This window comes from Sceloporus occidentalis, unplaced genomic scaffold, assembly GCF_023333645.1.
Source record: "Sceloporus occidentalis isolate IW3139 unplaced genomic scaffold, rSceOcc1.0.p SCAF_14, whole genome shotgun sequence".
Taxonomy (NCBI): Eukaryota; Metazoa; Chordata; class Lepidosauria; order Squamata; family Phrynosomatidae; genus Sceloporus; species Sceloporus occidentalis.
In genome coordinates this window covers 5,310,915-5,322,853 of record NW_028316994.1, presented here as the reverse complement: position 1 = coordinate 5,322,853, position 11,939 = coordinate 5,310,915, and the positions used below count along the sequence as shown (strand labels likewise).

Sequence of the window (11,939 nt, the reverse complement as noted above, 5' to 3'; positions counted from 1 at the left end):
AAGGATTCTGTTCTTCCCCCCAATTAAATTCTTCTTTAGCCCCGCAATTTCTAGCATTGCAGCAACCTACTTCAGCTGAGTATTTGGAACTACAGTTTAGGCATCCAAAGACAAGGGTCATGCAAAGTGACCAAGGGGATGCAAACATCGCAAATGCAAGAGTTCTAAGTTAAACAATTTTCACTATCTCAGTTTCTGCAATGCTAGAAATCTGGGGAATGAAGCAAAGAATTTTTTGTAGAGGACATTGTTATTTGAAAGGGCAATGCTTTCATTCTCTCTTTCACAGAGCTACAACCCAATATACACAATACATGAGGTCTAAATGGAGCCAGACCTAAAGTTGTAGATCAGAACTGGCTTTGGTTTGGACAGTAGATGTAATGCAGTCCTTTGTTGTTGTACGCCTTCAAGTCATTTCCAATTTATGGAAACCCTACGGTGACCATATTACAGGGTTTTCCTGGCAAGTTTCTTCAGAGAGAGTTTGCCATTGCCATCCTCTGAGGGTGAAGGACGGTCACTTACACAAGATCACCCAATGGATTTACATGACTAAGCCGGGATTCAAACCCTGGTCGTCAGAGTCATAGTGCATTGCTCAAACCACTACACTGTGCTGGTTCCTGGGCAGTTTGTTAGCTCTATGTTTATACAGCTCCAGCCCTGTTTGAAGGGCTGTCCAGTCATCATCTGGTTTCAAAAAACTTCAGAAGTGAGAGAGGGAGGTGCTCTGAAATAGCCCATCAACATTTTGATCCTGAACTGCAGACTGAGCAGACATACAAGTTCCTTCCTGGCCACAAGTCTTCTCCATGATGGTGAGATGTATCCTTCCAGGACACTAATTCTTTCTAAATTTGTCTCAGAGCTTGAGAACAGTTGCCTTTTTGGATCACAGTTCCCAAACAGAATCTCTAAAGGAGCATGGCTAATGGGAGCTGTAGTCTAACAAAAAATGTTTCCAGCTGTGCTATACCTATAAACTAGCCTATGCCATGCAAACTTTATGCAAAGATGGGCCTCTTTTTTTCTTCTTTTCCAATGGTGCATTTCTTCCTTTTTGGGGTGATATCTGAGCAGTAGTGTCTAAGTATCTTTGCAGAGCACATATTTTGTGTTTGCAGTATGTCAGTGACGGGCCAAGCACAGGTCCCAGGGAGTTCCTCCCAACTTTTACAAAAATTGAAAAAAGATCGCTTGAGCCATCTAGCTGTGGGGAGCAATTTGTTGTTGCTGTTTTGCCTTCTTCCTCCAAACCAATAGACTTAGGACCTTTTTACACTCGATGTATCCCGTTCAGAAATGGTATTTAAAAATAGGGGAAACCCCCCCGCAAATGAGCAGGTCATTTTTCAAAACTGGAAGTGATTTCTGGTCCATTCCAATTTTGAAAAAAGTCTTCGTAGGCAGAAATAATAAATATCGAGGGGAGTGAAACCATTGTGACATACTTCCAACTGTCTTGATTTGCCAGGGACAAGTTCTGATGAATCCTCTGTTGTTCCACTTTTTCAGCTGCTTTTAAAATGTCTCAATTTCTCTTTCTTCCTCCCTTTGTCCTCAGCTTACTTCACTTGGTGCAAACTGAATTCAGAGTGCAAATGTACTTTGTGCTCATTTAACTCAGCAGAGGGGAGAGGTGGAAGCTTGTCTTTCCCAGTAGGTTCAGGTAAAAGCAAACTGCTGCAGCATCTCCTAGTTTGTCTGTTCTTCCTAATTAATCAGTCTTATTTTTTTTTTTATCTATATAATGGTGGGGGGCATGTAGTGAAATTGCCTCACAGCCCCTAGATGGCACAAAGGTCATTTTTTACGCATGCATTCCAAAATGGGCATGGGAGGTGGGCTCTATGCACCTTTAGATCTCAGAAAACTGCTTACCCTGGTATATTTTTGGATACTGGACAAGCGTTAACAAGATTCCTCCTACCTCTCAAATAATTAGATACTCAGTTTCTGTTGTTGTTGTTGTTGTTGTTGTTGTTGTGTGCCTTCAAGTCATTTCCGACCAGGGTAACCAAACATCCCCCTTTTCCAAGACATGTCCTACATTTCAGTCTTTTGTCCAGGAGGAATTCCCACAATGTCCTCTATTTTCAGCATGTCTAAGAAGCATGCATTTATATTTATACTGTATTAGTGATTTTAGCTTTTATTTTGTAATGCCTTACATTTTTCTTGAATGCCCTTCATTTTGTGGTACCTTCCCCTTCTTTTTGGTTGTGACATCTGATCATCGTGTTTCTGACTTATGGTGACCCTAACGTGAACCTATCGTGGAGTTTTCTTGGCAAGATTTGTTCAGGGGAAGTTTGCCATTGCCCTCCCCTGAGGCTGAGATAGTGTTCTATGCTGTTTATACCCATATCTAGAACTATGTATAGGAAAGATTAAAACCATGGTGAGACCCATGAAAATGCAGATATTATTTGTGCCAAATTAAGCGCATCATTGTTTAACCCATCAAAAAGAAGAGGCTGATGTCAGCTGAACCTGAATGCATCATCCGGCTGCTGGATGTAACACTGCTTAACAAACCTGTTTAGCTACTAGGCGCAGCAAATCCAGAAACTTGTGCCAGAAAAAGAAAAGCAAGCCTGAGATGATGAACCCACAGAATGGGTTCATTCCAGCCCCATCTTAAAAGACCAAACTATCATGGGGTTTTCTTGGGAAGTCTCTTCAGAGGAGGTTTGTCATTGCCTTCTCCTGAGACTGAGAGAGTGCACTTGCCCAAGATCACCCAGTGGGTTTCCATGGCTAATCTGGGATTCGAACCCTGGTCTCCAACAATAGTAATAATAGACATAACAGAAATAGCAGTTCTCATCTTAGGGATCTGGTCTAGTCAGTGTTATTTATATTTAAATGCCTACCACTGTTTTGACAGCTGCTTTTGCACTGCCTAGGGCCTTCTTAGCGCAACATGATAGTGATGCAAAAATGGGAACAAGAGTTATTATTAAGAATGTACATCAGATTTGGCTGAAATCCAAACAGAAGCGGATCCCTTATGACTGGTGAAGGAAAGTAGCTTCCTGCTGAAGTCCTCAAAACCGCACCTAGTAGTAGCCAAAACATCATAAGGGCATAGGTTTTTTTAAAAGTAGTTTCAAGCACATAAAAGAAAAAGCATCTTTTCAGTTTTATTCTTATGGAAAAAATGCCACAGGTGAATTAGAAGGGCAAGTTAGGACATGGGTTCAAATGACTGTCAAGTCCACATTCTAATTCTAGATCACACTTTAGAAGGGATTCTCTAACTGCTAGACTTCAGAGAGGTTATTTCATTTATAATTATTTACACATAAATAAATTATTATTTATTTATATTATTATTATTTGAATAAATTAATATAAATTTATTATTATTATTATTATTATTATTAAAATTTATCCAGTTCAGAACAGTTTGACCAAAGCAAGACATTATAGCAGGTAAACATATCTTCTCTCCTATTAGGCACTGATTCCATTTCCCCTTCCCTGGGAAGAAGAAAATTGTATTTATTTAAGAGCGTATGTGTTCTATTCAACAGAATCTTCATTCATCTTAACCAGCTAATCAAATCTTCTTGCCAGGAAGAATAATTATTAACAGGTTTTAATTCACTTATGGGAGGTGCATGTTGTGTGTTTTTGGTTCCATTAATGTCTTGCTTTGGTTTAGAAAAACTTAATACAAGGCAGACAGTTTATTTAATCCAGCAGCAGCAAGAAACAATATTTTTTGATAAATTGGGAAGGATTCCACAATCTATTTTCCTTCTTGAATTTATTACATGGTTATTTATTTCTCAGGTCTCCTCTCATCCTGTCCCTCCCTTCCTTCTGTTGGCTATGCATGGGAGGATGGTGCTTGAAAGAACTGTGAAAGCAAGGCCTAGAAAATAATCATCTTTTGTAGTGGTTTGATTGTTGGACTATGACTCTGGAGACCAGGGTTTGATTCCCTGTTTGGCCATGGAAACCCACTGGGTGACCTTGAGCAAGTCACATTCTCTCAGCCTCAGGGAAAGGCAATGGAAACCTCTGAACAAATCTTGCCAAGGAAACTCTATGATAGGTTTGCCTTAGGGTCTCCATAAGTCTGAAATGACTTGAAGGCACACAACAACAACAACAACAACAACATAAGAAGGCCATTCAAAACTAGCAAGAGAAAGCTGGGAAGCTACATTCCTGGGTAATAGAGAATATGGGATGGGAAAAGTAAAGTCACCCAGGATCCTAACATACAGTTGGCCTCCATATCCATGGATTCTTTATCCATGGATTAAAGTATCCATGGCTTGAAAATATTTTTAATAATTGCACAAAACAAACCTTCATTTTGCCATTTTATATAAGGGACACTATTTTACTGAGCCACTAGGTAATGGGACTTGAGCATCCATGGAGTTTGGTATCCACAGAGGGTCCTGAAATCAAACTGCAGTGGATACCAAGGGCCTAATGTATTGCACAATTATAGCACTATAATTCCACTTAAACTGTCATGATTCTGTCATATGGAATTCTTGGATTTGTGATTAAGAATTCTCAGCTCAAGAGAGTTACTGCCTCATCAAACTACAACCTTCAGGATTCCACAGGATGAGATCATGGTAGTTACAGTGGAATTATAGTGCTATAATTGTGTTGTAGGAAAGGGCCTCAGTATCAATCTCTGTAAAGAATAAACAGGAAACTGTTGGGACCAATATAAAGAAGGTACAATGGCAAAGCTCTTCTGAAGAAATGTTGCCAAGAAAACCCCATGATAGGTTTGTCTTGGAGTTACCATAAGTTGGAAATGACTAGAAGGCACACAACGACAACAACAACAACAAACTTTCTCCACTGTTCCTGTCCCCTCTAGCTTCCTTCAAATTCCATGTTAATCTTTCTAAAAGGCAAGCAAGCACATCCTGTAACACAAATATAACTCTACTGTATTTTCATCCTTTCGATTCTGAGCTTCAACCCATCTCAGTTTGGTCTGTCTTTTGTTAAGGTTGTATTATATTTCAATTTTATTCATTCAGGAATATGTTCCAATATTTTTTGTCTGTCTGTCTGTCTGATCTTTCTTTCTATCTAATCTTTCTGTCTGTCTAACCTTTCTGTCTATCTGATTAACTAACAGAGGTTTATGAACATATTAGGAAAATGTTTCGGCTTCTGACTTCTTCTGTTACCCAAAATAAAAGCCTTTCAACTTTTATTCTGAGCAACTGAAGAACGTAGCACTTGAAATATTTTCCTAACATATTTATAAAAGTTTTGTCTGTTAATAACTCCAGTAAATACATATTTTAATTGCATTCTTCTGGGATTCAGAACATGTGTGTGTGTGCGCGTGCACACGTGCGCAATTTGTTGCTTGACCTCAGGCTGCAAAGTATCTTGGACCAGCCATGAATACCTTTGTTTAATCCCTCATTCTGTCTCTCTCCTTTCATGTCACTTTCTTAGACTGGGAATCTGCTAATCAAGCTGCTGCCTTTCTTGATCTCCTGCATCGTCTATTTTGCACTCAAGCTTCCTGAACCCAGTGCCCTTGCTGCCCTTGTCAAGTGCTTTCCGACCCTCTACTTGGCTTTCCTTGTGGCCATACAATCCCACAGTGCCGGCACCTGGACACCATACTCCCGGAGGGTCTTCCAAGGCCTCCTGCTCTCAGCTGTGGGAGATGCCTGCCTGGTGTGGCCTCAGCTTTTTCTTCCAGGTAACCCCACCTGGAATACTGTGTCCAGTTCTGGGAACCACAGTTCAAAAATATGTTGAGAAGCTGTGTCCAGTTCTGGGAACCACGGTGTCCAGAGAATACTGTGTCCAGTTCTGGGAACCACGGTTCAAAAAGATGTTGAGAAGCTGGAGCGTGTCCAGAGGAGGGTGACCAAAATGGTGAAGGATCTGGAACCATGCCTTATGAGGAGAGACTTAGGTTTAGCCTGGAGAAGAGAAGGTTAAGAGGTGATATGATAGCCCTATATAAGTATTTGAATGGGTGTCATATTGAGGATGGAGCAAGCTTGTTTTCTGCAGCTCCAGAGAATAGGAGTCAGAACAATGGATGCAAGCTACAGAAAGAGAGATTCCACCTCAACATTAGGAATAACTTCTTGACAGTAAGAGCTGTTCGACAGTGGAACACACTCCCTCAGAGAGTGGTGGAGTCTCCTTCTTTGGAGGTCTTTAAACAGAGGCTGGATGACCATCTGTCAGGGATTCTTTCATTGTGAGTTCCTGCATAGCAGGGGGTTGGGCTGGATGACCCTTGCGGTCTCTTCCAACTCTATGATTCTAGGGGTATGAGGGACCCTGAAAGAGATGGAGAGGAGCCTGGGACTGGGTTGCATGGAACTGGATCTGTCTCTAAGCATTCTGGTGTTTGGTCATAATATTAAAATGGTGCCCACAAGTGGAGATTGTGATTTGCTAGTAATGCTCCAGAGTCTCCTCTCATTCTCCCACCCTATTCCCAGTTCCCCACCATGCTGTTTCACATTACTCAACAATCTAATTCTTTTCCATATGCATTTATTTATATCAGTGATACTTTCCCTCCCTGTTGGAAATATTAACAGTATGGCTTTCCCAGGTCCTGAAACTTTTGGGGGCAGCAGGGTTCAGTGGCTTGGATAGCATTTTTTAAAAGTTTGGAGCAAAATCCAGGGCTGATTCACCATCCCATCCAGTGCCGTGCATTTATTTGCAATAGAGAGTGCCAGCTGTTTAATTTTTAGCAAGTGAGATCCGAAACAAAACATGATAGTCTATCCTCACCATTAATAGGAATACTGCTCTTCAGACTAGCCTACTATGGTCTTCTTCATTCTAGGGGAGGTAAATGAAGCTGTAAGGGACTCTAGTAGGGCATGCTACACATTTGCAGTTGCCTTTTCTAAATGACCCACATAGCAACCTGATTGAACTATAATCTTCCCCCACCTGCAAGCAAGATGTGAACTCAATTGAAACCTCCATGTTGTGCTGCCCAGGGCACAAGAGTTAAAGATCTGTAATCTTTGAGACTCAGGCCAAAAAGGTACTGCAGAAATAATCCAGTTTGAGACTGCTTTAACCGCCCTGGCTCAGTGCTTGGAAATCCTGGAAATTGTAGTTTATTGTGATACCAGATCCCGCTGACAGAAAGCTAAATGTCTCACAAAACTATGGTTTCCAGAATTAACTAGCCAGGGCAGTTAAAGTGGCCTCAAACTTTCTGCAGTGTGTTTTGGTCCTGAAAGAAAGAAAGAAGTTGGTAGCATAAGATTTTGTAGACTTCTATGTAAGCTTATGTTACCAACTTCTTTCTTAAATGGAGGTTAGGGACACCCCTGTTACTAGTCGGGATGGTTACGCATCACCTCTTTGTATATCAATCTCTGTGGATACAAGATGGAAGGTGGAATGCATTCATGTTCTGCTGGTGGGCTTCTTGTGCCTGACTGATTTGCCACTGTGTGAACAGAAAGTGGGACTAAATAGATGCTGGATCTGATCCAGCATTGCACTAATGATGTTCTTATGTTGTCAACAAACAAACCTACTAGATGTAACAAACTACTAGCAATGAGAACAAGGAAGCTAGCAGGAATTAAACAATAACATGAATGTAGGCTATGTACTACTATAATAGCACCCAAAGGAGAAATGTGGGATCCAACATTCCGAATGTAGCCCAGGGGCTGTAATGTTTTGCAAAAGGCAGGCTGTGTTAGCTCTGATGTAATGTTGCTTTTCACCACAGGAGTGTACCATCAACAGATGTATCATCTGAGCCAGAATTCCCAAAAAGATCAGAGTCGAAAGTCTGCATTACTGGACTGTAATGCTCTTTAGAGGAATAGAAGATACAGTATCACTTCCTGGGAACTGCTAGTTGATGGGATCACATGTTAAAATCTAACTACTGCCGAAATAAATGAGTGGATCAGGCATGTAGGTCCAAAATACACTGCAGAAATAATCCAGTTTGAGACTGGTTTGACTGCCCTGGCTCAGTGTTAGGGATTCTTGGGAATTCTAGTTTATTATGCCACCAGAGCTCTCTGACAGAGAAGGCTAAATGTTTCACAAAACCACAGTTCTCAGAATTCCCTAGAATTGAGCCAAGGCAGCTAAAGTGGATTATTTCTGCAGTGTATTTTGGACCTTAGTTAACCTGGAAAAAACTCTGACTGAATCTGGATTGGAAGAACAGTCTGTTCACAGAACTGTGAAGTCGAAGGCTTTCATGGCCAGCATCCATAGTTTTTTGTGGGTTTTTCAGGCTATGTGGCCCTGTTCTAGAAGATTTTCTTCCTGACATTTCACCAGCATCTGTGGCTGGCATCTTCAGAGAACTGTTTTTAAGGTATTGGAGAGAAAGATTGTGTTACAGTGGGTGGACTCAAGCAAAAAAGTCAGCGCCCTGAGTCTGGGAGACCTGAGCAACGCTGTTGATGATATGATGATATAGAGGTCTCTCCTTCAGCTTTCCATAAATTGTAAGTGACATGACAGCAAATAATAACAACAAGAATGCATTACTTTTTTTTCAATTCAATTTTTATTAATGCTTAAGCCAAAGGCCATTCGCATGATTAAAATGTAAAACCGATGCCAGAAATTCAGAATTATAAAATGCTCCATCAAATAACTAACATCCAAATTTTATACATTAAACATAATAAAATTCCAGACAATTAAATAAAACAACATTAAAAACAACTTCAAAGTTTAGATAAGATCATCCCCATGACAATCAACTGCAATGTCCGCTATAACTCTTGCCCGAATTTTGATTGCTGCTGAAGCAAAGAGTGAAACCTTATAAGTTACCTTAGAATCAATATCAGACAGGAGATAAAAAAATCTTTTCAAAAGTGGTATTAGACTGTAAATTGGACAGAATCAATCCCATAAATTTAGTTCTTGGATCAGTATATAGTGAGCAAAAAAGCAGATAATGAGGCAAATCCTCGATTTCTGGAGCTCCACAAATACATAAACGGGAATCCTTAGGTGTGTGTGAATATCTGCCATCAAGCATGGCTGAAGGCATTGTTTGAAACTGGAGAGCTGTAAAAGCCTGCCTAAGCTTTGGGAATGTAAGCTTCCCTAGGTAAACAGCCCTCTGATGGTCCAATTTATATAATCTAAACCATTTGGAAAATTTTGAATTGTTAATAGCCAGTCTATCCAGATACACATCATGGATAAAATGTATTCACAAAGCTTTTCTCTTGAATTCCAGGTAGAAGGATTTTCAGTTAGAGCAGGGTATGATTCAAGCAACCTATGGTATCTTAAACTCCAGACTTTGCAGCTTGGTAAATGTTGGAAACACAATTTAGGAAAAACCTTAATCGGAGAATCTATTACAGATCTCCAATAGTTAAATAAAGTAAAATGAATATGAGCTCTGATGGAAGGGAGGCCAAGCTCAGCCCGAACCAAAGCTGCAGGCGTGCCAGGTGAAAGTAGAAGCAATTTCTTGAAAAATGTATTCTGGAGGGCCTCCAGATTGACCAATTGGGAACCATCCCATCCCCACACAGCAGCGCCATAAAGGATCTGAGCTGTAACTTTACTCTGGAATATTTTTAAAGCTTGTGCGACCAGATGACCTCCTGCCTGGTTGTAGAATCGGACTCCTCCAACAGATCTCACAGCCACTGCTCTACTAGCTTCTATGTGGGACTTCCAGGAGAGGTTTTCTGTAAAATAGATGCCAAGATACTTAAATTCTCTTGGCATTGTTCAATCTGATGACCATTAATAGAGCAACGAAAATCAGAGTGTCTTTTCCCAAACATCATCACCTTTGTTTTATTGTAATTGATAACAAGCTTTTCTTTAGAACAAAATACTTCAAGCTTGGAGATTAACCTTCCCAGACCTATACGTGTGAGTGAAATCAAAACCATATCATCAGCATATAACAGAATAGAGATCTTTTTGACCCAAGTGTAGGTGGAAAAAATTCTGGGCCAGAAAGTGCTGGAATGAAGTCAGTCACTTTAGGAACATGTGAGTCAGATCACTGAGTTATCTAGTTCATCACAATGGAGTTTATACTGACTGGCAGACTTTGTCCAAAATTTAGGGAGAGATCAGGCAATTTTAGCCCTAGTTGTAACTCAGCCAATTGTTACCACTGAGCTGCAGCCTTGCCCCCAGCTATTTAAGCTATGTCAATTTATTGGAATCACTGAAAAGTTCCAAGTTCCAAGAAGTTTCCCCCTACATCCCAGCTTCTCCATGCTATGAAACTTTCACTGCATGTATTATACCCATCCCCAGATTGTATCTCCAAGGTGTATTGGCAGTGGCATGGCTAGTGGGACAGGGAATGTACTTTCCATTGAAGGCTGCTGCCACACTGCAGAATTAATGCAGTTTGACACCGCTTAAATTGCCATGGCTCAATGCTATGGAATCTTTGGATTTGTAGTTTGTTGTTGCACCAGAGCTCTCTGACACAGAAGGCTAAATATCTCACAAAACCACAAATCCCAGAATTCTGTAGCATTGTGCCATGGCGGTTAAAGCAGTGTAAAACTGCATTACTTCTGCAGTGCTGATGCATCCTGTGGTTGTGCAGACTTAGACCTGAAGGACTCTCTGAGCCAGGTTCTTTATTAATCTACTGTATTTCCTTTTCTTCCCTTCTGCAGGACTGGCTGCCTTTGCTGCATGTCACATCTCCTACATCTTGGCATTTGGCCTGACTCCCTTTCGGCCCCTCGTCTTCGTCGTCGCCATGGGGGCTGTGTTTGTGGCTTACATCTACCTGGTGATGCCCTGCCTGAATGGCATCTCTCTATGGGCTGAGACAGCCTCCAAAGTCCCACTCAGCATGATGGCCTGGAGGGCACTGTCTCACCCTGGACGCCAGCTGAGCACGTCCTTCGGCAGCCTCCTCTTCTTTGCCTCTGATCTCTTTTATGGCATTGAAACGTTCTGCTCCTTCCTGCCTCACTCTCGCTTCCTCATCATGTCCACTTACTACACCGCCCAGGCCTTGTTTGCATTTTCTGTGGCCTCCGAGAAAGATTTTAGAAAGGAGAGCTGAACTCTGGAATTGACTTGGAAGACCTCAAGAATATTGACCATCAGTGCTTTCCTTCAAAGTTCAGCTTGTACATCAGCTCCCCTGAAGAACCTGTGCTCTCTGTCCCCATTTTAGATCCTTTTTAGAGACCTGATTTCTCTATTCTGGAACAATCCAAGAGACAATTCCATGTTTTGTTCTCTCCATGTAGACTCTTATTATCTTTGCTCTACAGTAACTCATTGGGTGACCTTGGGCTAGTCACATTTTCTCAACCTGGCCTACCTTACTGGGTTGTTGTGAGGATGCAGTGGGAAGGAGGAGAGCCATGTACCCCACCTTGACATCAATGGAAGAAATGCAGGATATAAATGTAATATATAAATTAATGAATAAAACTGCGGAGTGTTAGGCTTAAACCATAGTATTGTCCATTCAAAGGTCCACTTACCTGATGTATCATATGCAGAGCTGGAAAAAAGTTATTTTAAAAGGTAATCAATTATTGTTCTGGTGCCCAGATAATGGTTATTGTAGTTAGAATTATATTCAAGGAAGCTCTTTATTTTATCATTATTCAAAAGTACACAAAGTGGTTGTAATTACATTGATTAATTACAGTACATACAGTAGTTGCATTTACATATTTTGATCAAACCAAAAAAGTAGCAGGTACAGCAGAGGTGGGAATCTCTGGCCTTCTGGATAGTTTGGACTTTTAACTCTCAGACATTCTAGCTGGGACTGCTAAAGTTAAGTAACGGTTATGAGAATAATACTCCAAAACACACATACGTTCCAACTATCCTGATCTGGCAGAGACAGTCCTGGTTCTCTGCATGCCATCTCACCTTTTCAGCTGCTTTTACAAATATTCCAGCTTCTCTCTTCCTTCTTTGTCCTCCATTTA

The 11,939-nt window shown here is 40.9% G+C and overlaps 1 protein-coding gene across 1 annotated transcript; it reads left to right on the top strand.

Moving 5' to 3' along the window:
* Positions 1–765: 765 nt before the first annotated feature.
* Positions 766–11,424, top strand: LOC149303651 (lysoplasmalogenase TMEM86B-like). The gene is made up of 3 exons (XM_089479661.1): positions 766–821; positions 5,461–5,713; positions 10,653–11,424. The coding sequence occupies exons 1-3, from the start codon at positions 816–818 to the stop codon at positions 11,048–11,050; spliced, it is 657 nt and encodes a 218-aa protein (XP_089335787.1). The 5' UTR covers positions 766–815; the 3' UTR covers positions 11,051–11,424.
* The last annotated feature ends 515 nt before the right edge of the window (positions 11,425–11,939 follow it).

Excerpts from the sequence above, each read along its gene's own strand:
- LOC149303651 (XM_089479661.1), top strand. Across the intron at positions 5,714-10,652 it reads GCCTCAGCTTTTTCTTCCAG|GACTGGCTGCCTTTGCTGCA; the intron begins GTAACCCCACCT and ends TCCCTTCTGCAG.